This window comes from Branchiostoma floridae, chromosome 2 (genome assembly GCF_000003815.2).
Source record: "Branchiostoma floridae strain S238N-H82 chromosome 2, Bfl_VNyyK, whole genome shotgun sequence".
Lineage (NCBI taxonomy): Eukaryota > Metazoa > Chordata > Leptocardii > Amphioxiformes > Branchiostomatidae > Branchiostoma > Branchiostoma floridae.
In genome coordinates, this window is record NC_049980.1 from 15,888,291 (window position 1) to 15,914,815 (window position 26,525).

The 26,525-nt window shown below is 39.9% G+C and overlaps 2 protein-coding genes across 4 annotated transcripts; one reads left to right on the top strand and one right to left on the bottom strand.

The window, feature by feature from the left end:
• Window positions 1–15: 15 nt before the first annotated feature.
• Window positions 16–7,924, bottom strand: LOC118409841 (fructose-1,6-bisphosphatase 1-like). Of its 3 annotated transcripts, none has more exons than XM_035811197.1 (8): window positions 6,440–6,514; window positions 6,046–6,218; window positions 3,775–4,030; window positions 2,984–3,130; window positions 2,401–2,538; window positions 1,912–2,028; window positions 1,473–1,542; window positions 16–1,030 (listed from the first exon to the last, which is right to left on the bottom strand). In XM_035811197.1, exons 1-8 carry the CDS (start codon window positions 6,497–6,499, stop codon window positions 912–914), a joined length of 1,080 nt encoding a protein of 359 aa, XP_035667090.1. In that variant the 5' UTR covers window positions 6,500–6,514; the 3' UTR covers window positions 16–911. The 3 variants fall into 3 exon arrangements, with proteins under 3 accessions (XP_035667090.1, XP_035667091.1, XP_035667092.1); XM_035811198.1 differs by lacking the exon at window positions 6,440–6,514 and adding an exon at window positions 7,778–7,924 and having other exon boundaries at window positions 513–1,030; XM_035811199.1 differs by lacking the exons at window positions 6,046–6,218; window positions 6,440–6,514 and adding an exon at window positions 5,375–5,394 and having other exon boundaries at window positions 513–1,030.
• Window positions 7,925–9,703: 1,779 nt separating this feature from the next.
• LOC118403332 (F-box only protein 33-like) lies at window positions 9,704–19,725 on the top strand. Its single transcript, XM_035802038.1, has 5 exons — window positions 9,704–9,946; window positions 10,130–10,357; window positions 11,504–12,177; window positions 13,220–13,401; window positions 13,953–19,725. Exons 1-5 carry the CDS (start codon window positions 9,759–9,761, stop codon window positions 14,055–14,057), a joined length of 1,377 nt encoding a protein of 458 aa, XP_035657931.1. The 5' UTR covers window positions 9,704–9,758; the 3' UTR covers window positions 14,058–19,725.
• Window positions 19,726–26,525: the final 6,800 nt, after the last annotated feature.

Consider the following 26,525-nt stretch of genomic DNA (forward strand, 5'->3'; position numbering starts at 1 on the left):
CATCTCAACCATGGCTCTTTTACAAACTACTTTTATTTCCATGTTTTCCACCTTCTTACATCCACTGGAAGCAAATAAAACAGAATCCAGTCACTCTGTGTCTCATAGCTGCATACAGCAATATTCATTGACAACAGTCACAATAATAAGGCTTGAACAGTGAGCACCAATTACCTAAAATCTGTTACCATCAACTTTCCCTTTCATCTAGGATTTTAACATTTTGCATAATTGACTACAGCAGCAGCAGTATCACATCACCTTAGCACTACCTCTGAATGGAATGCTTGCCTTCCATGGTCAGTTCATATACAGGTTTTCCACTAGAAACCTTTTCATCCTATTTCTAACAAGAGGCACTGTGTAACATGTAGAGCATGCCATCCCATACACCACATGTGTTTACTAAAAAAAGGTAAGCAATTAGCAAATTATCAAGTTCCATTCTGAGGAAAATTCTTATGGTCTTTGTGAAAGCTACTACAATAATAGTAAAAGCAGAAAATCCAAAATTACATAACTGTAAAGAATACTACATAGACATGTAACATTACATGTCAGTAACAATATTGACATTAGATTACAATCATAGCATTAGAGTGAAGGAGATGAGAAAAATATATTCTATTTCATCAATGACCTAACTTAAATATCATTCAACACTTCCCCATGCATCCCTTCAAAAAGAACAGTATTCATTTCACATATTATTGCCATGAGTCACATAATAAAAATGTAAGTGCATCACGTCTTCAACACATACACGCAGCAACAATTTTCAGGAAAAAAATGGATGTAGATTTTGTCATTCCTACAACACAAGATTCAGTACACTTAGGCTTGCTCCATAGCTATGCGATAATCTTTGTTCAACAACACATCCAGATGTTCCCTTGCTGTGGTACTTCTCCTCACTTCTTGTGCTTCTCCATGATCTGTAGAAGTTCCTTGATGTCCTCTGGTGACCCCAGGAACACAGGACAGCGCTGGTGGATGTCAGTGGGAACCACGTCCAGAACACGTCCCTCCCCTACACAGTGGGCAGGGTTTATTTATGTTTGTTAGACTCATGGAGGCAGGAGGTGTATCTCAAGATGAATGTTATACTTACTATAATAGACAAAAAAATTATTTGCTTTCTTACTAGTAATTCTTTTACAGCTTTTGTCAGCTATCTATCATTGTTCTTTTAACTTTTTTCCCAATCATACTAACCAATATAAAAACTTAAAAAAGCTACCACAGCAAGCATTTTTCAAGTGGTAAGACATGAAAGATGAAACATCATGGCCTCTCTCCTTCACAAGATGAATTAATGATTACAGAATAAGACTAGTAGCTTCAACACAAGTGCAGCTGATTACAAAAGACAGCCAAGCTTCTCCCATTGTTTTCAACACGTGAAGGATTGATATTACTGTTAAGTTACACATGGTTCCTCCACAATGTCAACTGAAGTCTAATTAACTTACCAGTTGTAGCGATGCCTCCTGCCTGCTCGATGATGAATGCCATGGGATTGCATTCATACATCAGACGGAGCTGCAAAAACACGAATTTGGAAGAAATTTCATTGCCATTACCCTGCATATACTGCAGCTGATTTCTTATAAAGTTATATCACACAAACACTGTTAAAACTTTAAAGGCCTGTCACACAACAGGAAAATCATTTGACCAACAAGTTCTGCAAGCACTAAATGGTATTTCCAGTAGGAACACAAGTTGTGTTCTCTTGAACATATCTTAAGGAAAGATGAACTCCATCTACTGTGAAAGTGTAGTTTTTTAGGTGAAAATACACATGACTCTTGGGTAATTTCTCATTCTGGCAATCTGTAAATACTGCTGAAGCTTGTCAACTCGATGACAGGGATGTAGATGTAACAGAAAGAGCCAAGATATCTTTACCTTGCCCTTTGGTGCCTTCTTGTGTGCAGGGTACATGAAGATTCCTCCGTAAACAAGAGTTCGGTGAACGTCAGCCACCATTGAACCAATGTAACGTGATCCATAAGGCTTCCCAGTCTGAAAACAGATAAAACCATCAATCATTTAAATACAGCATTTCATCAATTATCAAAGAAATCAAAAACATTTGGAAACTTTTTCAGTTCACACAACTTATGTAACATTTAGATGATCTAAGATTAGATATGGAACAGGTAATACCTACATATTTTCTGCCATTTTCTTTGACAAAGTAATAACATACATGTACCAATATACTGTTGCTCTGCAATTTTGCTATCCTTAGCCTTTAGGTACATACTAAATGCATTCATAACTGGTAGCTTCAAACAATACTTAAATTACTGAAATGATGAAGACTAATGATAACTTCATTCCTAGGACTGCACCCACATCCTAGATGTTATCAGATATGTAAAAGTTCCTGACCTCTGGAAACTTCTTCTTCTGGACGTACTCCTTGATTGCCTCGTCCCAGTACTGTGTGTAGCCCTCGTTGATGCTGTAGATCTCATGCCGGGGTTTGATGCGAATGTTGGGTTCAGACAGAATGAACTCTCCAATGGACTACATGTAGGAGGGATGGAAACAGTTACAAACTGTCTGGATTTGGGTTAACATGTTTTTGAAGTGTAATACATGTCTTTTGGTCATGTTCATCTTATGCTCTAGGGAAAAATCACAACCACCTGTTAGTGAATATAGTGGTAGTATATTTTGCAAGTGTATACATGTAGAAATACAAAACACCACACCAAATTTCATATCCACTGACAGAAGCACACAGTCAAACCTGTACAGGTGAAGGCCTCTACATAAGGGCCACCAGGTACATTAAACTACTTTTGGTTGTCCCATAGTCTATAGATCATTTTTTCCCATTGACACAAGCATTCATAATCCTGTCTATAGTGACCATCTGGCCACATGACTTGATATTATCAGTTCCCTGAGTGGTCTTCTTGGGCAGTTTTGACTAACATTTTATCATGGAGAACAACTCTACACTTACAGGATCTAACATGAACCCATGAACGCCACTGTTATGTCCGATGGCCAGGACGATCATGGTTGCACTGCCGTACAGGGCGTACCCTGATGCAACAATCCTGTTGCCAGGCTGGAGAGCATCTTGTGTTGTGGGTTCACCTTCTGAATCCTACGGGAGGGGAAGAAAGGTTGGAAACTTAAAATTCTTAAGTTTGATCATATTTTGCACAAGCCTATTGGTTCAGACAGACAATCTACATGTATATCTAAATCTCCAAGCAATCTCCAGTGGAAAAATTATTACATCCCAAAATTGTGTCCATGAACTCTTAGCGCCATTGTTGACCTACATCCTCATTTGTGGCTTCCCGTCCACCTAGAGTGCGATCTCCCCTGCGCAAAGTTCGGGTTTGGACATGGGTGTCGTTCCCAGCCGCTGCCACCACGCCAACATTGACAAGAGGATGCAAGATAGTGAATCATAGGAGCCGATGCAACTTGATTGGAAGAGGCGTTTATTCCATGATGTTCACCCAAACACAGCCATGATGGAAGAGAGCAAAGAGGATCATGGGATCCCTGACAGTCAAGGCAGTGACGTCACTAACTCATTACATAACCCAGTGGCGTAGGAAATTCCCAGTGCTCTGAGAACCAGGAGCATGAGAAACATTACATTTTTGCCTTTCTACATTTTCTAGATTTCACATTCTATAGTACACCTGGTTGCATGTATTGTGTTTCAATATTACACAGTGAAACAAGACAATATCGATATGGAATAACAGACTTTCTAATGGGAAGCAAATGTACCTTTCTGTAGATGGCAAAAATGGATCCTATTGAGCCCAGACAGTCGATGTTAGACGACCCATCAAGAGGATCAAAGCAAACGATGTATTTGCCCTGATTCTCTGGTTCCACAATTATGGCGTTAGGCCGCTCCTCTGTGACCAGAACACAGGTCATAAAGGATGCCTTCATCATGTTGACAAACAGGTCGTCAGACAGGACGTCAAGTTTCTTCTGCTCATCTCCTGTCACGTTCACGTCACCCGAGATGCCATACCTGCGACGATAATCATGTTCTTTAGATTTTCAATTATCTAGGGATAGGAAAGTAGTGATACCAACAAAATATGAAATACAGCCTGTGGAACCAACTTTGGACCCAGGCCAAGACAACCCCTTTCCATCCTGCCAGTCTTGTTACATCATCTTCTACATCATATATCATAACTCTACAATATTCAAATAACTACAAACACACACAAATACAAACACACAGACCATAAAACTGTTTTCAAGGCATTTAAAAAGGAACACTGGTATTATTGATACACAGCTGGACTAAAAACATTCATGTTTACAGGGACATACAACGTTAATGTTACATCTATCTATGTCAGACTTTAACTTATGCATTATTTAGTTAAAAGTTAGTATACCCATTGGCATATCAGAAATGTTATTGTTCACTACTGATTTGACAAACAGGATGTGGTTACTTTTCATATTTTTCATCAAGCAGATATACAGTAACTTTGTTTTGGTTCCCATCACCAGAGTTACGCTTAATAAATGGCCCTAACAGGTGGTACGTAGCGTTACTCATTAAGACCCCGTTCACACTCAAAAAAATGAAGCGGCTTCAACGTGGAAGCCGCTTGATCCGGATCGTTTTCTTGAGTGTGAACGCTCCAAGCGGCTTGGATTTTCACCGATCCGGCTCGTTTGCAATCCATCCCTGGGAGGTAGTTTGAGACACTTGTGAACAAGCCGCTTGGCTGAAATCGCGAGTGTGAACGCAACGCGGGATAGATTCTATGCAAATTTCCGATTTGCCCCCTGTTGGAGGTTATATATCCAGGTATCGGGAGCAGGAACACACGCCACACTGACAGGTTTGCTCACGTTACTGATTTTTGTGCCCAATGATAATGTCTGGAAAGAAAAAAAATCGCTGTAGGGTCAAGGCAAGTGGAATGGGAAGCAAACAAAGCTTTTTTAACACACGAAGAGAGAGGAAACACAGCAAGCTAAAAAAAAATCACAAAAAACAAGCATATCTTTGAACAGCTTTCTCTCTGGATCATGATATAAGACTATTAAGAGTGGGTTTGAGAAAACCTACAAACAATGTTGTAAAAAAAGTACCTGAAGTCCAGGCACGGAATTGTGTGCGATTAATCGGATTGTCTGAAATGAGTGTGAACGTAAAGCGGCTTGCACCTTCAAGCGGCTTCCACGTTGAAGCCGCTTCATTTTTTTGAGTGTGAATGGGGTCTAAGACACTTAACATATTTAAATTTAAACCAACAATTTTGATAATGCACTACTAGTACATGTTTCTGCTTATGGTTTACCACTATGATTTGGTATGTACCAACATGCACAAAGCACAGCTTCGTACCACATTTGATGTCAACAAGGAGGTTAACCTCCTTGATGTCAATGACCTTTGGGAAACAAATCCCACAAGGACAAACCAACACCAGCAAGACCAAAGGTCACCACGTAAATGGCCAGGTGGATATCAGGTAGAGCTACTACTGCGTTAGCAGCACGTAGCAGTCATGGCACTTTGTACCCGACTCCACACTTGCACATTGGGGAGAACGTTACTGCGCCAACGTTTATAGAGGCACTTCCTAAAAATGTACTTCCTTGTTATGCAAAGAATGTAACATTGTTAGCTAAATAGCAAGAACCGGTTTTTAATTAGCGCTTTATACCAAGCTATTAAAAGGGGAATTAGAAGGCAATAGACTTTTTGGTGCTTTATCTAGTTCTGTCTGTGACTGTATATGCACGGATTAAATTCCGCGGACCTACATTTCTATTAAGACCTTACGCAATTCTTGGAATAGGAGTCACACATTCAAGAAACCTCGGAAGCAAAAAATGGCGGGCCAAGTTCTGTACAAACATAAACTGTGGTGGGACGGCAAGATCACTTCATGCCACGTAATGTCCTCTAAGTTTGTAGCCATACAGGAGCACGTGGGCATTGTTCTAGCTCTCTCTTCACACTGTAGAAGGCTGTGATCCTGTCAACTAACCTCCTTGGATCACCGTACTTACAGTTTGGCGATTCCCGCCTTCCTGACGGCGGTGCTTATGGCTTTGATGGCCGTGCAGATCGCGTTGAGAAGCTGGGTAAGATCGCCGGTCGCCGCCGGGTGCTTCCGCTGCTCCTGCAGCACCCAGCGCGTCAGGGTCATCGCATTGGTCTCCATTTGTTGGCTACGGGTCTCCTTGGAATGAGAAGAAGGTGGAAACTTTGGTTAGAACTGCGGGAAAGCGACTGTTTCCCCCACAACCAGCGTGGTCACTCAAAGTGCTGACTAACCAAGCAAGTTTTTGTTGTTTCTCGTCCACTCGGACACACCTCCAAATCTGACCAATCAGGGAGAGAGCTGTGTCAGCTGATTGCGACCGCGCCTTCAGCTGTAACCAATCAGAGAACAGAAATTACCATATGGTCTAAACTATGTCGTCTGCTCCAAGAAAGCAGGAAGGAGGTTCCAACAATCATCACGAGTCATTTTTTGCAAATCATCATTTCCTGTTTAAGACGAAGATCTTTCGTCATTCATGACGTCACAGTCCCACAACTAGAGGGACAACAACAGGACTGGTTTGTCTGACACCATAACAAATCATATTCCCCGGGGAAAGGGTGGGGATGTGGATATGGTCATGACAATGCACGTCAAACATGGTGGAAGACGAGACACATTTTATGTCAAACTGCTCTTTCTATAATCAAGAAAGAAAAGAGCTGTTCAAAGAAGCCATCAAATTCCATCCAAACTTTCTCACATTCACTGACAAAAAGAAAGCAGTTCACCTTTTAACATCACTAAACCCACACATGATACAAAAAGTGGGATCTTTCGTCTCTTCCACTGTCGTCGAAAAAGAAGTCGAACCCAATAACCCAGGATCTAGAGTTAGCTTATATTAGTTTTAGACCAGAGTAGACACTTGTGTTATTGTATTTTACACTGTTTGAATCTATGTTACCTGCAATTAGCCCACGGGCAAGAATTTGCAATAAACTTGATTTACTTATCGGATATCATATTCGGATGGATTTTGTTTTACAGCTTTACATGTGTCTTATGTGCATCTGGGTGCAGATTGCAAGCCATACTATTCTTAGAGTATAACATTGATATTCTAGTAACGTCATTGTATAAGAATTGAGCAATTGTGTATTTTGCTCAAGAGAAACGTGTGAATGGCCTCCCCAAGGACTATCGACTATCTACTCCCTATAAGAACTTACTCGGCCAGGGCATATGGTCAGATAAGAATAACCAAATGTAACTGTGATGACCCAATATACTAGTATATTGTTTATTTGGTCCTAATTTTTTCGATAGCATCCATATAATCGACAATCTCATGACGTCGATGACACTGTGAGAGACAGAGTTTTAGCAGGAATATGCAAAATACAAGGGTGAATGTCTGACGAACATCACGTACACCCACCTCACTGGCCACTGGGGCCTGAACACAGAATCAACAAAACAGACCGAATGATCCTTCGCAATGGCAGATTTCGTGACCAACTCTGGTTTTTAAAATCAATATCAAAACTTACATATGGCCATCATTATATATTTATACAGTCAGTGTTACTGCCATAGCCGAAAACTGTCTGTGCACGTATGTGAAGTGACGACAGCGATTGTACCGGGATCCCCACCCACTCAATGCTGCTGCCTGTACATCTACATTGTGTGGTTTTATTTAAATCCATGGCCACAAAGAATAAAGGGGAATCTACATATCAGCACCATACCTTTTGGGACGCCATCTTGATGATGTCGCTGTGCAAGTGTCAACGAACAGAACGTGCTATGCTGGTTTCTGTCCTGACAGGACGAACGAGTGACCCAGACCTTTAAATGGATGCCCGCTGGACTACACCATTTTTCTCAAAGGGAAGCCAGCTACATTATCATTGTTCAAGTCCAACCAGTCTATAGACTACCATGGGTTTTGAACTATTTACGATTCAAATTTATCATAACATAAGATTTGGGTAATATTAAGGGCTGTTAGTGTGTGGTTATACTGCGGACCAACACATGATGGCGTCAACGTTTTGCGTTTCATTATTTTGTGGCTGTTTAACAACACCCAAGTTAGATGTTGTAATCAACAATCTTTTATTTTACCCAAGGTCAACACGGAATTAATTAGATATCGTGTGAATTTAACCTGCCCGAGTGTTTTGCAAAAAGTTGAAGCTTATCAAAGTTCTTTCAAGCTTTTCTCCGAGTGAGATCTGACCTTGTAAGGCATGTAGTACAAGTTTCGTGCATTATATTTGTTTTATCCTTCCACTAGTCATGTTAATAACCTGTTCTAAAACAAAGTCTATAACGTTAACGTTACGTAGATGATTTTTTTTTACTCGCACCAAGATAAAAGCACCTTGCTCGCACACATCACTATAGGGCGAGTGTAGTATTGACAAAGGGCAAAGGGAAAACATTCTGCGTTTTCGCGAAAAATTTGCCTTTCTTGTTGACACACATTTCCTTATTCATCTTGATGCATGGTGCGCATGTTACATGTAGCACATGATAAGACACATGGGAACTGCTTTAGGTTTGTATACATACAGGCGCATCTGTTAACTCACTAAGATTAGTATGATCACAAAGAATAGAAGTTATAACGTTCATCGTCAGTATTTGATAACAAATTACACTGTTAGCGTTAGTCTCCGTTGCGTTAATGGTTATTTCACTTTTTATGGTCGGCGTTGAGAAGGGAAAAGAAAACTTGATTCAGCCCGAAAACAAATTGTTTCTGTATTCGTCTATATTTTCGGAAATATGAGAAAAGCGGGAAAGGGCATGGTGAAGTAAGAACAGTCGAAGAGTCCGTGAGGCGTGACTCCAGTACATGTCCTTTGACTTCTTGTCCTGGAACTAGAACGGGCCGGGTGCATTGTGTACTACTGGATATAATGTTACTCTATAAACCAATGAGGCCTCAGCCGACCTATCACCCGCTATTGTTGATCTAACAGCAGTCTTCAGAGATAATTGTTTTTCTTTGGCACATTTCCGGTCTATTTTACTAAACAACATTGACGAAATTTGATGCTCTGCTGATGTTACGATATGATAGTAACGTTAAAGAATGGAAGTGTCTATTGGCAAGCTGTCCCCCGTGCAGTTCATAAAGGATATTGGTCAGATGGCTAAACTGGTAATGACATAGCCTAGTAGACCATGGGTCTCTGTCCAAAAAAAATTTCTTTGCCCGTTCTATGGGCCCTGTACGGGGCCTACCCCAGTTGGAGGCGCCAAAGTACAAAGATAACATAGGCTCAGGAAATTGCGGGATTATCCTCAGGGTTACTAGTATTGTTGTATATGGATCAGGGTTATGATTATGTAGCCTCCATAGCAGGAGTTTCAGGCCTGTCAACAGTGGGGGGGGGGGGGGTACCATTTTATGGACTTAGTGAGTTGATAGCAACGTTCATAAAATATAACGTTAAGCATGCAGGTAATGGCTAGCCTCGCCAAAGTTTCCACAGTTTTCTGGAAAAAAAAAAGAAATAAGGAAAATAGACTGAATAACATGCCTATTGTAATTCTACGGCCACCTAAGTAACCTCTCAGTCATTTTCTAGATCTATCTATTTGGTCGATTTCTATATTTTACCAGCACATCCCTTGGTATATCCCTGAAGCCCAACATGGTATAATCCAGTCCGCATCGACGTCATCCAGATTCGTGACGTCATTTAATGACAGAAAATGGCGACAAACAAGGGAGACTGGAACGCTTTGCCCAGTGTTATCGTTGTAGAAGTCCTCTCCTTACTGCCAAAGAAAGACCTTATCCAAGCAGCTACAACATGCAAGAACTGGAGAGCTTGCCTTTTTCACCCTGGGCTGTGGAGCCGCATAGAATTGAAGCTAAATACGCCAGAACAGATGGCCAGGTAGGTGTGCCATACACTGACCGTTTCCTCCATGTTGCACCAGCATGCAGGAAATTATACAGCGCGCTTGAGCCGATAGGTGTCGGACTTTTGGGTCGGACTTTGGTGGAGTCATTCCCCTTAGACCTGCTGCATACCTCTGCAGCATTTCTTGTCCGTTAACACGATTTTTTTGCTTTCCAGGGCACAGTTTGTCGCTACAAAATGCGCGGGTTTCGCACGAGAGCTGTACCTGGAATGGCCGCACGATGTCGACAAGGTGGACGTTGACTGTCGCCAAATCATCATGAGAAAGGCGCTAGCAGTTCTGAAGATGGCCAAGAACAACAGAAATCTGGAAAAGTTCTGCCTGAAGTGCTGTGGTTGTAGTCTTCTGGGCGAGACGCAAGAGGACGAAGACATCATAACAGAGTAAGTTGCAGTAAACAACCTTGCGCCGGACAGTGTTACATTGTCACGTCATTTTTGAGGTTAGCTACTTGGTCAGTGCTGTGACATTCTTGCTGGGGAGAAAATTTAGGGAAAATAACGATTCAGATCATATTTTCAAATCTAAGTTCTAACGTTAATCAGTAGTTGGAAAATAGGTATTTGTTGAAATGGAAAATTCCATAAATAGCGGCTTTGATTTTGACAGCCACGGACTGTGACGGAGGCCCACGAAAGGGGCGTGTCTCGATAACGTTAGTACCAATAAATATGGGCCCAGCCAAAATGTTCATATAGGTATCTCACAACAGTTATTCACTCAATATCCCAAGCTATATTATAGAAGAAATGGTATTGTAGGATCTGAAGCTGAATTTATTGGAATCCAATTATCCAATATGGATATTAGATCCTATTTGTCTTGCTTGGTAGGTATTGTCAACAGAGAATCGAATAGAGAGTCTATTATCATCTTTGCAACTGTTAAAGCCTCTTATTTGTGACCAAATTCATTTGCTATGGTCATTCTTAGGACTAGGAATATTTTGGGTATCTACCTCACTCTTTGCAGCAATGAAAAATGAAAATGCAAATTCCTCAAGAACCAAGAAAGGTTTTAGTTGAACCTGTAGTACTCTTGCCAGTTTTTACGTTGTAACGTTATATTTCAGGTATAGCGAGCTGCTTTTGTTTGTTTTACATTTTATGTTGTATAAATCTGTTAAAGATTTCAATTGCCAAAATGTTTACCAGTAGCTCTGTGCTACCTTGTTGTGTTGTATGGCATGTGTTGAAGTTTATATCATTAGATTGGTAACTATGAATGTGATAATAGCATTGGCAAGTTGATTTTGACTTAAGTATGTTGATCGACTATTAAGCGTGTTGGATATGTTATCCCTTGTCACATAAATGTATGTCAGCAAACTTGGGTGTTTTTAGTGCCAAAATTTGGCATGTTTTTATTGCAGATGGTTGAAAGCTACATATTGCTAGGATCAGCCAATTTTGTCTGATGTATAAGGTTACTCTTGGATGTGCTATCGAACACAGTTTGAGACAGCATTGGCCAGAAATATGGTATACACTATGTGTCTACATATTTCTTCTTGGCTATATTTACTCCAGGCTGCAATATGTGATCTCCTTGATTCTGAGTGGTGCCAAGAACCTGAAGTACCTGTCCTTTGGCTACTGTGTGGAGGTCTTTGACCACACCACCATCCAGGCTGTAGCCAAGGCCTGTGGGCACTCAATACACACGCTGCATGCTGCTACCCTGTACCCTGAGGAACAGGCTCAGAGCCTCTTCACGCCCTCCATCCTGCAGTCTTTCCAGCACCTCCAAGTGCTGAGCATGGACTTTGAAGAGCTGAGCAACGAGATCCTCTCGGTCATGTGCAATGAGAACCGGGTGTCCCTTAAGAACTTGATACTCCTACAAGATGGCCAGCCTGCCAGCGTCCCCGATATCCGGGACCGAGCGTGGCACCTTTTCGCCTCCAGCAACCCAGACGCGGAGGTGACCCTGACCTTGTTGCGACTGCCGTCGGGGCTCCAGAACTATCTGAGACCGAGCATGCCGCTGGGGACCCTGCGGGTGCTGTACTCTGGAGAGGTGACCAGGGCCAATCTGGACTTTATATCATGCCATTACTGCAAGACCCTGAAGAGTCTCATCATTTGTGATTGGCTGGATTCTGGGGCAACATACTCCCTTGTCCCAGACACCATGATGGGGGAGGACCCAATAGTGATGCTGGCCTGGAGATGCACCAACCTTACCAACCTGTCAATCATAGGTCAGTGACCTTTGTAGACATCCAGATTGTGATTTGATTTATTAGTTTGGTTGTAAAAAAAAATGAAGGTAAGTGTTAAAAGTAAGTGAAAGCATACTAGTGAGTGTGTTCCATATCAGTGCTCAAAATACTTTTTACGGACTAAGTTGCCCCATTCCCAGCTTATTGATTTCTTCTCCTCAACTAGTACTGCTTAATAATTTCCAATGTCTTTTATTCTAGTTTTCACTACAAGGAATATGTAATAAACCTTATTTGTAACGTTTCCAGAGATCATTTGACCAGTCTACACCACCAGCATTATGCATAGCAATGTGCCAGAATTTACCCTTTACCATTGTTGGCCTTCCTTTATGTAGTGTAAAGCATAATCAGGCCCCCCATGCAGACCCTCAGTAGCACATGTAGTAGTACCAGTAGTAGGCATCCTTCTAATAAAAAAGTTCAAATGGTTTACAAAACACACAATGTAGTAAGTATACTTTTTTTATACAAATTGTAAAAATACTTGAATCTCAAAAATGATACTGTAAGGTAGATGGTGGATGTTGACATTAGGAGGATGGGGTAGGATAGGATAGATTTCAACTATTTGTGTACTAGTACCCATTTTCTTGAAGGTTATGCCAGATCATAATTTCACAAAAGTGTTATCTTGAAAAAAGTCTAACTGCTACCATTATGTATTTGAGCCCCTTACTTTCTATGGAAAACACATTGTCATCTTAAACCAACTCATGAGAACATTTTAGGGTAATTGAATTGCCCTGAAATGTACATGAGTTTGTTTGGTACTGGTATGTCTAAAACTCCGGAATTTCAATACATTTCCACCAAGTCGCTTTAAACAAGACGTATTCTGTATTTAAGGCTTCTGAATCCCTATTTTCAAGCTTGTCTTCTTGCCTCTGATGAACAATTTGAATTAGTTATTCTCGTATGCTGGTATGAAGGCTCATGTCTATTAAGAAGGTTATATTTAATGACTTCTTTGAGTTTGTGGTCTTGAATTAATTGAAATGAATCCATACATGCCCTCCAGGGTATGAATTTTCCAAGGACAGCCTGGTTGCTGTTGCACGCTTGCGGGGAAACCAACTCCGGTCCCTGGAAGTCTCCATCTCCTGCATCGTGGAGACTGATGATGATGATGATGATGAAGAGGATGAAGATGAAGCCATCCCTGATGATGGAGCAATGTCAATGGACACTCTCCGACAACAGGTCTGCGCAAATCTTCTACCTTAGCATTTACGCTGTAATTTTGTTTTTTGCATTGAGTGTTGTTGTTTACTACATGGCAATTGACTAAAATTTTGCATGTTCTGTTATGATAAAACCCTGTCTTGATTTTTTCATCAAAAGAGAAATTAGGTTTTAGACAGACATAGGCAGGGACATTGTTATTTTCTTTTCCATACAAAATTATGGAATGTTCCAACAGCTCGGTCAGCATCCTATATGGCATGTTTAACCCTGAATGTTGAGGTTTGTTGGTGTGGTGCTTTTTGGGTAGTGTGTTAAGTAAAGTGGTAAGTGACCCTTCCTCTGGACTAAGAAGTTGTGGGTTGTGTTGTGTTGCTCACTAGAAATGTACATTTCTGTTGTAGGTCACAGCCCATAGAGTGGGACATTAACTTAAGCTCAGTGTACTTGTGGATAACAGCTAGGGGAATTTCTTCATCACAATGAACATGTATACTGTATATGACTCCTCTGTCATGACCAGTAGCTCAACTGGTATGAGATCACTTTTACTTTCTTTCACTTATCAGGTATCAGAGAGCCTTGGCTGGAGCTGGACCCCTGCCGTGTACCCTCTTGACAGCAACCTGACTTCAGACATCCTGCTAGAAGACCTGCAGGTCCAGGGCAACTAGCCAACACCTGTCGCTTCCAACAAGCCAGAGCCAGTTTCCAACAAGTACATCTGACCAGTGAGACTCCAGGCAAGGCTTGGGCAGGCTCCCACCATTTTTGTGTTTTAGTTATCAGCTATCTTTCAGTGTTACATTATTTTAGCCATTGCAAAGTTTTAGAGATAGGTTCAATATTTTATGTTTCATCATCAGGTCATAACTTATTGATTATTCTTTATTCTACATTATAGCATAAAATTGCATTGGACATGTAATGAACTATGACTAAAACGTAGCTGTATTATTTTCATATTCAGCAATAGCTTATAACTTATATATTCTTTATCTCAAATATTTACAGCTATTAGACTTTTCATCAGTGCACTGCCTTCAGCCAACAAGAAGCGCAATAACTTTATGCCAAAATCCAACCAAAATTTCATGGCTGATTTACAGAATTAGAGAGGAGATAACAACTTACATCATGCAACACATAACCACAAAATCATGCAATATAATTCACTCCAAGGCGCAGTCTTGTAAATACTGAGGACTGCAATGTCAGTGCCCACTCAAAATCCTGCAAAGAGCATCTTAATAAGTCAACTGCAATCTGCCATAAACATTTGCCCCACAAAAGCACTGATATGAAGCACAAAAAATTCCATCAAGTCAACTCTTATGACAGGTCATAAATTAAGCATCAATTGTAGTAACCTTTTTAGGTATCTACAAGAGAAGATACTGTGTACGGGTAGAGGTTACATATGATATATATATACATCACTTGACTTTGCAATTTAACTTCCCGGATAATTTAACTTCCTTGACAAAAGCTGAAGGAAGCCTCATTGCCAGGCCAGTATCATAAGCACAAGTCATGTAAGATCATGGCTAATAGAGTATTACATGCCATTTCGATAGTAACTGAAATGTTCCTTTACATGATGGTTTCCATCAGCTGTAGATATGCCAAAGGACATCATTACTGTCAGTCAAACCAAATTGTGCAATAAGACAAGACAATAAGGGGCATTAAGAACGATAAGGAAACATCAGGACATTCCTGCACCCAGTGTGTGCAAAGAGGTCATCCCCCTTGAAACCATCACATTTATTTTCAGGTGTCAGTAACATAGCTGGGAAGTCCACACAGTCTTGCTATGCCAGGGGCCAGCTCAGACTCTGCCAAAGAACTTACATCATTTCCTTTTGAATTACTTGTTTGGGGTTAATTCCAAATTACATAGGTACTTGGTTCTAAGTTTTGCAAATCATATTCATGACTTCTAAGCAAGTCCTGTTGTTGAAGCAAAGTAACAAGTAACCTTGAATGGAAGGAGTCTTTGATGTATTGGGCTTGTTTCTGTTCTTAAAAGACAAAACTCAGGTGCTTAAAAGTATGGCAGCACAACAACTAAAATCTGTGGCAATTGCTCTTTAAGATGAACAAAACGTAAGTAAAAATAATCAATATGCAAATATTTATAAACATGAGCTGACCTGGCACAGCAAGGACAATGTAGACCATCAGAAGTTTGTTACAAAGTGGGGATTCAATCAGGAAGAGGACACTGACAACAACTGTTGTTTATGCTAGATTATGTGTTATTGCATCTAAAGTGTTGTAGCTTTAGTTTTAATCTAAGATTATCCTAACATGTATAGTGCTAATGTTCATGTATGGAGTGTTTGTTATTCTTTAGGAAGACACTAACAGAAGATTTTATGTCAGTTTGTACTTTTTTCTTCATCCTAATACTGATTAAGTTCAAACATAACATTCTTTTGCATTCCAGTGATATGGTTGATAAACTGTTCATGTAGATCACAATTACTAAAGAGGCCTAAAATAAGAAGTTAGGTTAATAAAAAGTACAGCTGAAGCTTTCACAGTGATTATGGTTAGAAAAGCTTTATGACAAGACCAGATGGAAAGAGGGGAAGATTTGATATTTATTATGCAGAAATTCAGAACTGCCAGTGCAGTTAAACATCCAAAGTACTGCACTACTGCCAAACCAAAGATACAAGTACGAGTACCAAACAGGCGTTCTGAAGAAAAACAGTTTCATCAGAAACCTTATTGAGATATCAACAATACAAAGATTTCTAGATAGATCAATATATATATAATCTATATACCATGATCAGTGTAGAACTGGTGTTGCCCTTGAACATGAAAAGAGTGCAAGGATTTCTATTTCGCAAAAAGAAATCACAAGCAGCCATTAGTGTTTTTCTTGTTTAAGTTAATACATTCTTCAGACCTTTGAGATGTAAGTTTGCCATGTTAGTTCATGTCAGCAATTTAGTAGACTGTTTACTGATTACTAATGGTCATGCTAATTTGAGTAATCTGGTAACAGTCTCCATGGTAAAGCAAAAGCACCATGTCATGTCCATCACATTGTTTGAGTAACATGTGTGACCTGACTTAACACACATTTTCAAGGGCAAGATCAAATCAATCCAAATGCCAAATTAATAAAAACTGTCTAGCAAGTAAGTTATAATCATTGTAGTTGTGAATCAGTAGTAATGTGTGATGTAGTAGAGGAGATAACTATATAACAACCAAAAGACCAAAGAGGCATCTGAACTGCCACACACAACACCAAAGACCAATGTAAAAGTGAAGTGACCAACAACTTCAATGTCATATAGACCACAGCTGGAAAGCTATTGTATTGCTGTCATGTCATCATTCAATGTTGTGTGAGTCATGTTCAAATGGTCTGTCCAAATGTCCAACAATATGTGTAGAATTTGAAGATGCACTGAGGATTAAAAACATGTCTTTTCAGCTGTATATTTAGTACTAATGACCATATGCTAAATCTGATTTTGTTCTGAAGACATACTCATAGTCATTCACCAGATAGTCTTTAATTAGATTAAGAAGGCCGCATCAATGGTCAATATTTACCAATTGTTTATGTTTTATGGGTCTATTGATTCTTCTTTACATAGTGGTATTCTCGACATGGTATCAATTTTTTTTATATAGTGGTTAATAGATTGCTGAAAAGACAGTTTGTCTCATCTTGTTGCACATCAAATTATTGTTGAATTGTGGACATAATTGTTGACATATGACCATGGTATCAAATCATCACTATCTGTTGATGTTGTCAGCCATTGACTGAATGATGACTATGTTATACACTATGATATACATATATACACCAATACATGAAACTGTTACATCAATTCAGACAATATATGAGATAAGTATATGATGTGACACAAGAAGGAATGTTACCACCGATGGAAGGTCCAGCCTTTGCAAGTCCAAAGCAACTGCAAATTAACACTGTAAAATGAAACTTGACTCAAATTTGTTTCCATATATCTTTGAATAGCTGATATAGAAGCTTAGAAACTTGTCAAATTTTCTTAATGTGCATGTTTGTATCATTTTTAATCGGACATTACTTTACACAATCATTTAGAAATGATGTAACTCCTGATAAGCACTATCTGATTAATTGTTAACTGCCTACTACAGTTTGTTATTTTGCAGATGCTTTGGTCAGTGGACACCAGTTCGAGTTGTGCTTTGCAATGCAAAACTGTGATGCATTATCTTCTGTGAAGAACATTGACCAACTAGCATGCAACAAGGACATTTGTTGAATGAGTTGCATCTCCCTAGCCATGTACGATGCACTATAACTTTCAGAAAGGCAGCACTTACTACCATGATGTTTGACACGATCTCTGTGATAAATGTTGCTCTGATGTGATCATGTGAAGAAGAGGTCTTCAAGTTTAAGGGAACAAATCTTGAAGCCTGTGCACCTGTGGCTGACAGCTCCACTCCTGCAGTATATTTTTCTATCAAAGAGACATAGCATGGGAAGGAGAACACCAAAGTGCCATGGTAGCCCAGAAAAATTACAATTTGAGGATTACAGATGATCAGAGAAGGCAGTGGGCGGAGAGTGTCAGCCACAGAAGTGCTCAGTAGTTGGTCCCAGTGCTTTACCACAGTGTAATAATCAGCTGATAGGAATATGAACAAAATGTATGCAAATGTACCATCTGTGACTAAGCTCCAATGCATTCTGGGACCACAAAGTGGCCTACTGACTACATCTATGTTTGAAGGAGAGAGTAGAAGATGTGAACAGTGGCAGCTGTTTCCTCCAGTGAGTTGGAGTTGAACTGTTGTACTTCCAGACAATTGTAGTGCAGTTTTTCCCTTCTGCACCACAAGCAGTGAGATATACAAATGATGTGCAGAAAGTTGACTACCAAACTGTAAGGCAGCTAGCTTATGCCCTGGCGAACTCCCTGGAGGGAAGAGTTGCCACATGCTCTATGACATGCTGCTATAGCACAACGAACCAAAGCCGGCCGTGCCTAGCATGGGCCGTAAACTTTGTTTGACACCTCGCCATAAATGGCACTTTGAACTGGTGTGTCAAGTGTGAACCAACAGTATTAACAAGTCTGCAAAGCAAGGCGGTTATTTGTGTCTATACAAAAGTCTGTGATAAATGTTACATGTGATATTAGCAACAAAGTTATCAGTATGTGTCGTGTAGAGTGTAGAGGTTCCAGTTGATAGTAGCTAGGGAAGATTTCTTCATATTGACTTTCTTAGCTTTTGATGTGTTTGTCTAGGGAAGATACTTTACAGATAACCACCTTCCTGATGCAATGAATATTCCCTGGACTGCACCGATAGGCTGTTAAAGTCAATATGAAAAATGACTCTGTTCTATAGTATGATAAATTGTGTGTTCACATGGAGAGTCAAAGTATTTATGTGATTGCTTGTTGCTGAGCAGTTTTAGTTATCTTTGTCAACTAAATAATAGCAGACTTCCTTTTAAGGCAGGGCATTCATTGGAATGTTTTGAATGTGTACAACAATTTGAAAGTTTGGTGCAGAAAGGACTGTTTTATCGTTAATCAAAATGCTTTTATTTTTTATCTACCTCAGTTGCAGTTGTACATGATCAAAGTTTGAGCTGTTGCATGCATGATTGTATGGTCTCTGATAATGACTGGAGGCTTGCTAAACTTTCACTTGTAACTAGCCTAGTTACTAGTCATCTTCAATAGTTGCTGCCCCCAGTTCAGGAGTATAGCAAATATTGGAGGCTAACTAGAAACATGACTTACCTGGTCAGGTGAGAAAATTGTCCCAGATACAAAGTCTGTCACCTGTTTATATACAGGTTGTTCTCTCTATGCCAACAGTGATCTCACCTGACTCAGGAATGAACACAAAGTGTAACGTTACATTAAGTACAAGAAGTAAGTTCAATTTGTGTTTTAAGTCAAAATTATCCTAATAGCCAATATGAAAGTATGCATATTAGAACACAAATGTGAATGAAGTTTTCAAATGATACTGCCTTGTGCCTTTAAAGGCTGGGTCAGTATCTGTAGTTTTCTTGAATAACTAGACTATATCTCCTGTTCTGACAGGATTCGTTGGTACCTTGTATGGAAAATTAATTGACAGACAAGTCTTCAGGTTCTCAGTTTCCTGTTGCTGATGCATGGAAACATGGACAGGCATCTTGCTGTGCAGCAGTTTGTTGAACTGACCACAATAGTTAAGTAGTAGCTGTTCACATGAGCTTGTCCCGAGGCTCTTGAGCAAGCATGTTGTTCTGTTACTGTATGTCTATGTTTGAAAGTTGATTAATAAAGTATATTGACGTTGTTATTTTCTGTTTCTTGCTTATGACCTTCACCAATAAGGTGGTGATTTCGGTAGCGTGTGTATGTATGATAACAGTTGAACAGCATTAACTCAACCTATGGATGGATTGTCATGAAATTTCGTATGTGTCTTGTCCCATCAGAGAAATGATTATGATTTTGTCTACTGGCAATTTTGTTATGGGCACTTTGAATTTCCAGTTTTACTATTCCATGTTCTGAACAAGCTGTGGTCAGGATTTTGGGGTAATAGATAGCTCTTGTGCTCGGAAAGAAGTTTGGGTCCACTGGCAGATTTATTCATTTGTAACTTAAGGATCGTTTCAGCTGCAGGGTTTAAAACAGGATAATGCAAGGAGTGATGAATGAATTTTCACGATTTTTTAACTTTGATGAAAGCCAATGTAATGGTTGAGTTGATTATGCAAATTAGGACTTGATTAACGTGATAGATGAGGAAAAATCATACCTCAATTTTGCTATATTGAAACTTACAGAAACTAAATATATGGCATGATTCAAGAACAGTATGGAATGGCAAAAATGTGAACCATGACCTAATTTGCATACTTTGTAATATGATGAGAAAATAAATGAGAAAATTGCATGCATGTACTAGTAATACCCAATAGGTCAAATATAGTTCCATGACATCACACCTTTTATTTGCCAAGTAATATTAGACTTATCAAAGATAACTTTCAGTATGAATAAAGAGGAAGGTATAAAGAAGAAACATTTTTCTGACCTTTTAGCACCTAGCAAAAGCATGCCAGGATAATTTCGAAATCTGTTTACATGACCTACACTGTACATCACCAGCCCTGGTGATGAACAGTTAGTGACCCCAAAATCAGGTCGTACAGTACAGTACATTGCGATGAAATTGAAGGTTCTCATATCAATTGTGTAGATTAGACCATGATTTGCATTAAAAAAAACATTTCATTATGTCAATCATCACGAAAGGTGCCTGCCCAACACTGAATGAAAGTCTATCAACCTCTGCCTCATTGACTTATCCTCCTCCAAAGCTAGCGTCTCAACAACAACAACAACAACAAAACAGTCTCAAGCTAGCCGCTAGGGTGCCCATTTACTCCCTGCACCAAGAGCTATCCACCATTCAAACATTACGACAGTAGCGCTTCCAGGGCATTTGTTCTCAAGCTTTGAAACTACGCTGCAGTGCACCGGAATGTCGCTAGGAAGCAATGGTTACATGTTGTTTTTTCACCGAGGCTTATCCATCTACCAAATATCATGAACATTCGTCCACAACATCTCGAGTTAGGTTTTCCATAAACAAACACATGTAAGTTCCAGTGCAGAACCATAGGAAGCTGCCAGTACACACCCATTCCCGAACTTGACCTTACACCGACCAACCTACCAAATATCATAAACATCCATCCACAACTTCTCGAGTTATGCATCCACATACAGCCACACCACCATGATAGTAAACTGAAAACATAACCTGGCAAAGGTAATGATGGAATATCCATACTAGTGACACATGTAGGTTAGATAAAAGTGAATATCATCAGTCATTATGTAACTTAGGACATGATTGGCACAGTTGATTCGGACTCGCTCAATAGTTTGATAAAGGGGTCCGAGAGTAGAACTTCTATTTATATTATACATGTAAGTGGTTTGGATAAAGGACATGAGATAATACTATAGATTAGAAACCTCTTTACATATTTAATGCCATTTTTCGTGGAGATAGAAATATGTTACATATTTCATGTGCAGGGTAGGCCTAGTGAGTAGATTTTCCCACATACACGTTGATTTATGCGTTCGAACGTTCAGACTTAAACAAGAAGGACGCCCTTTGAAGACCTCAGCATATTTTAAGGGTATTATTCGTTACCAACATCAAATCAACTTTGTTCATTTCAGTGCTAATCGTCCCTCTGTACCTACGTGCATGGTTGCCATGGTTACAATTGATGCACTATTAGATTGACAGCCACCCGGGGAAACCGCATGCCATCTTTTGAAGTGGTACCATTTCCTGTCGGGTTCCTACGTCATTTTCCTCTCATGCTTAAAGCCAACGTTTGAAGACTTAATTTGATTTGGAGATCAAGATAGATCAAGCCCCTTTTATGCTTTACGATCTCACATGTCTTCCTTCTGGCCTTTTCTGTAAAACTTTGATATACATCTACAGCTGCACCGAAAACAAGCCAGAAACCTCCCTATGAACTTGGCTGATAAAAAAATAAGATTCAATATGATGCTGTTGATACATTCATAAGGTGGCCGTGTGCGGTTGTTTGTTCGCACGCGGTATTTTGGCGTCTTTTCATGTTTGATGTATTTAGAAAACAACATTCGGAATCTAGTTGTGCAGTTTATAACCTCACCGCCACTTGTACGGCATGACAGAATATGGCATAGAACGGGCAAACATTTGAACATATTGAAGGGAAGGGAAACACAGTGTAAATGTTTCTTTAGGATAGTACGTCAGCGCGAAGGGTATAATTTTTCATTAATAAAACTCCATGGTGGCCAAACTCCCATGTAAGTGGTACGTAAGTGTACGGAGAGTGGCACAAACTCAATGTTCCACCACACCTGCATAATGCTTCATGGCAAATGTGGTCATTGAACTCTCGTTAAGACATGCCGCCCCCTCACGTGTCAGTTCCACTACTGCCGAGCGCTTAGACAGGTAAATAACCTCACTTCCTCATGGCCATGCGACGTGCAGTGTTCAATCTGGAATCTGAAAAAAGTTTTCGACCATAATGTAAATCATACAAAGCAGTTGCAAAATGAGCACATATATGCCGGAAATTGAATAGAATATCGGAAAATGGATACTAATCCCATAGAATACCAAAATGAATTGAAACGTCAAAGAAGCTTAAGGAGATGTGAAAGAACAAAAATTAAAAAATAGATATATACTGTACGGTATACGATACTCTGCCCAGTTCAACCTTCCTGACCACGAATATTTCATACTGAAGGGAACGTTGTTCTTTTTGGACAAACTTTTTTTATTCCCACGTTCGCATCGGTTTTCAGACGATGTCATTCATATAATCAAATCAACATGGTCTAACATCTGGACATGGCAACTTGATATGCTAACTTGTTTTCTCTTCAACATGGTACATATACGTTATATTCTCCGTGTTTCTCCATCTGATTACAAAAATTAATCGACTTCATTGTGAAAAGTTAGGTGAATCATTTATGTATCTTAAAGAAAACGGTCTTTACCATATTCAGGTAGTTGTTCAGCCAAATCAGGATGGCATACAGGCTGGTATTGCATATTGCATATTGCTGCGGCTCCCGATTCCAGTCGGCATAGAAACCATGCTACCAAAACAACATTGCTCCTTACAGTTTTATCGAAACAGCCAATCTGAAAGTGTATTTAAATGTACAAAACAGAATTCTACCCGTGCCCCCGTCCCTGGAATGCACTAAAACAAGTTCAGACCGGTGGGGTGTTGTGCATTGTGTTGAATTCAAGGCGCCTTTCCCTCCATGTGCCAGGATGGACTTGATGAAGAGACAACAGATATTGTTTCACAAGGCGCAGGTGCGATTGTGAGGAGGAAGATTGGTTGAAAGGAAATTGGTATCAGCGCGGTTAGTGACCTTTTGCATAACCTGTAAACATACCAATTTTGTACAATTGGTACAAGACCGGCCTGGAAGGTTTGATCCACTCAGACCGGGAAGGACCCCTGTGGGCGCAGTCACATACGCCGTGTTGTCGTCCTATACCATCACTAACGTAGGACAGCGATGCATGTGTCATATTCTTGACAATGGTTGGTTTTGCTACAGCCTGCTTAAACAATCCATTGGCAAAACCGTACGACGATAGCTCGATGTATGTGACTATGTCTATTCTTTCCGATAAGTACAATGCGGTCTTTAACATGCTCAAGGTCGTAGCTCTTTTCAAACACGGGACCTCCAACTTCACGTCCCATCCAAGAAGACGCCATTTTTACGTGTGGGGAAAAAGGTGTCCGTCCAATGCCTTTTCTAAGAGCACACAGCAATAGGACTTGTTGATTCGGATTCGATCAAAGAACCTTTAGATTTTGATTCAACAACCCTAACGTTATAACATATTAGCCTGGTATCCAGCCGTATTATAGCTCCCGACTCTCTTCTGTCCTTGCGGAGAGGACAGAAGAGACTCGGGAGGTATAATACGACTGGATACCAGGCTAACCAAACACACCATATACATTCATTCAAACATCAAGAACAACAAAAACAGATTCGAAATGATTTTTTTTCTTTATCAGGCTGCCCACCTCCATAACAAGAAGAGTGCTTTTCCCGTCCTGTTTATATGTGTGTGTGTGTAATCCGTACTAATTATCAACGATATTGGGACATGTCATTTGTTTGTATGTCAGCGACGGTGATTACATAGATAAAGATGAGAGAGAGATGATTTGCACGTCACTGATTCTAACCTAGCAGAGCAATGGTTTGTACGTAATTGGTGGGCCATGAACCCACCCACAGCTCTACCTACTCCGGTCACTATGATATCCCTTATGGATGGTAATCAATAGTTCACGCGTCACACCAATCTACTAATCACACAGCGCTGCGACCGAACGGTATGGCATTTGAAACGCAATCTCCGTAGACTCGCGAAGTGCAGCGTTTGATCAAGGATTTCAAAGATGGGAGACTTAAGCCAAATAATGTAGTTATTAGTGCTTCATATTTCTTTCGCAGTCTGCGAAGTCGTGTCCAGATGCTACAGAGAGGTCATTCATGATTATGCTACGGTCACATTTCCAAATGGGCCGACCGGGTGTCTTTCGGGAACGAAAAGTATAATATAATATAAAAATCAACAGAACACAAAGACCGTAAAAAAATCAATGATAATGATTTATGTATATTCCTTGATAGACACATTTTCTTTTTGCAAACATCCCGGCCAGACCTCGGTTTGGAAATATGACCTAAGCATTAGTCGTAAACACTTGAGAAATCCAGGTTACAGAAATGTCAAATGATGGGTTGGCGACAAGAATAGCAACCCACTATGTGCTTGATCAAAGAAGGATGATTGAAATTTCGATATTAAACGAATGATTTGATTTTGATGAATGAAATTACTAACAGTCGGTTTAAATTCATAGATGGGACCACTCCAACGTTACTATGACAAACAGTTTTCCATAAGGGGGGGGGGGGGGGGTATTGTAGCGTGCTTTAGATCGAACTTAAAGTCGCACCTTTCGACGGTTTCAATTTTATTCAGTGGTTAAACTTGTCGATGCATTATTTAGTTGCTTGGGGTTGGAGTCATGTATAATGAGCATAAACCTTAATTATGTCCCATTCGTTCCTCCTTAATATTGTGTCGACTACACATTTCATCTGTATACAACTGCTGTTACCTAAATCTAAGATGTAAGTTAGTCCACGTCGTTGGCTCGTTTGCGCACAGGTCGACTCCACCAAGCAGGGAAGCCATTTTGCGTTATCTCAGAGGGTTTGATAGCGCAATTTTCAGTAGAATTGGGAAGCAGGATACGGAATTTTCTGTAAACATTGTGTGCATGTTGGTCAGTCAACCGTTGTGTCCCCTTTGCTGAGACATTGCGAAAGACCATGTTACACAGTCCTGGAGTACTGTAGTGTCTGATCAAGAACTGAAAGACGATAAATCTTAATTTGAGTCGGCGCAAAACAAGGAAGCCCAAATCGCAACTGTCGCAACTGGCTGGGCGCTCCAAATCACCTCGCGGCCCAGTGTGTGTTAACAGAAAACTCATGAGTCGACTCCGACTGAATCAATTGGGTATGGCCATTGAACCAAAGCAATATTCGCACATAACGCTGAAAGGTTAAGTGTTGGTCCATTGACAACAGAAAAAATGCAAACATGAATGTTCGCACATCCAGCACCAGCTACCTGACCCATCCATTCGAACATAAATAAAACTTTAAAAAATATAAATAAAGCAATAAATCTATGATAAAGATAATTCTGCATAGATTCTTTGGAATGGTCTGTATGATTCAACGGAACAATTCGTGTGCGTGTGCGTGTGCGTGTGCGTGTGCGTGTGCGTGTGCGTGTGCGTGTACGTGTATGTGCTTACATGCGTGTAATTTAAACACAACAGAAAAAATGCAAACATGAATGTTCGCACATCCAGCACCAGCTACCTGACCCATCCATTCGAACATAAATAAAACTTTAATAAATATAAATAAAGCAATAAATCTATAATAAAGATAATTCTGCATAGATTCTTTGGAATGGTCTGTATGATTCAACGGAACAATTTTGGAATGGTGATTGATGTATCGTGTATCTGGTAACTGTTACTGTTATCCTTGTTCATACGATGAAACGTTAAGGAAATTTACAGTAGAAAAGAACAATCACGGCAAGATCAAATTCTACTACATAAGTACTGTTACATAAAACTCCACTACAAAAGGTGCTTAAGTTTTGAGAAGTATTACAACAGCTAAAATAGACAATTAAAAATAGACATGATTTGGTGATCTAGCTACAAAATGCAACACCTAGTGGTATTTATATAGATTTCTATATCAAGCTCTGCGTTTAATGGCTTAAAATATGGTTAACGTGATGCGAATTTTCCTAGGTATAAAAACAGAATTTCTCTTAAGTGAATTCGAAGTGGCCGTGGGGCATCTCGTCACAACCATCCCGACAGAAACAGCTGCGTTGCCTGGGAACAGATTGGCACCAGCTTTCTGGCTCATTTCTATCTCTGTCGTGAATAAAGAAAATTTATAGATAGA

Bases quoted from the DNA above. Each gene is read 5' to 3' on its own strand.
- LOC118409841 (XM_035811197.1), bottom strand. From the start codon at position 6,499: ATGATTGTTGGAACCTCCTTCCTGCTTTCTTGGAGCAGACGACATAGT. The intron at 6,219-6,439 runs GTAATTTCTGTT...TCTCATTCCAAG, and splicing joins GACATAGTTTAGACCATATG to GAGACCCGTAGCCAACAAAT. The intron at 2,029-2,400 runs GTCAGGAACTTT...ATCTGTTTTCAG, and splicing joins AGAAGAAGAAGTTTCCAGAG to ACTGGGAAGCCTTATGGATC.
- LOC118403332 (XM_035802038.1), top strand. From the start codon at position 9,759: ATGGCGACAAACAAGGGAGACTGGAACGCTTTGCCCAGTGTTATCGTT. The intron at 12,178-13,219 runs GTCAGTGACCTT...CATGCCCTCCAG, and splicing joins TACCAACCTGTCAATCATAG to GGTATGAATTTTCCAAGGAC. The intron at 13,402-13,952 runs GTCTGCGCAAAT...TTCACTTATCAG, and splicing joins TGGACACTCTCCGACAACAG to GTATCAGAGAGCCTTGGCTG.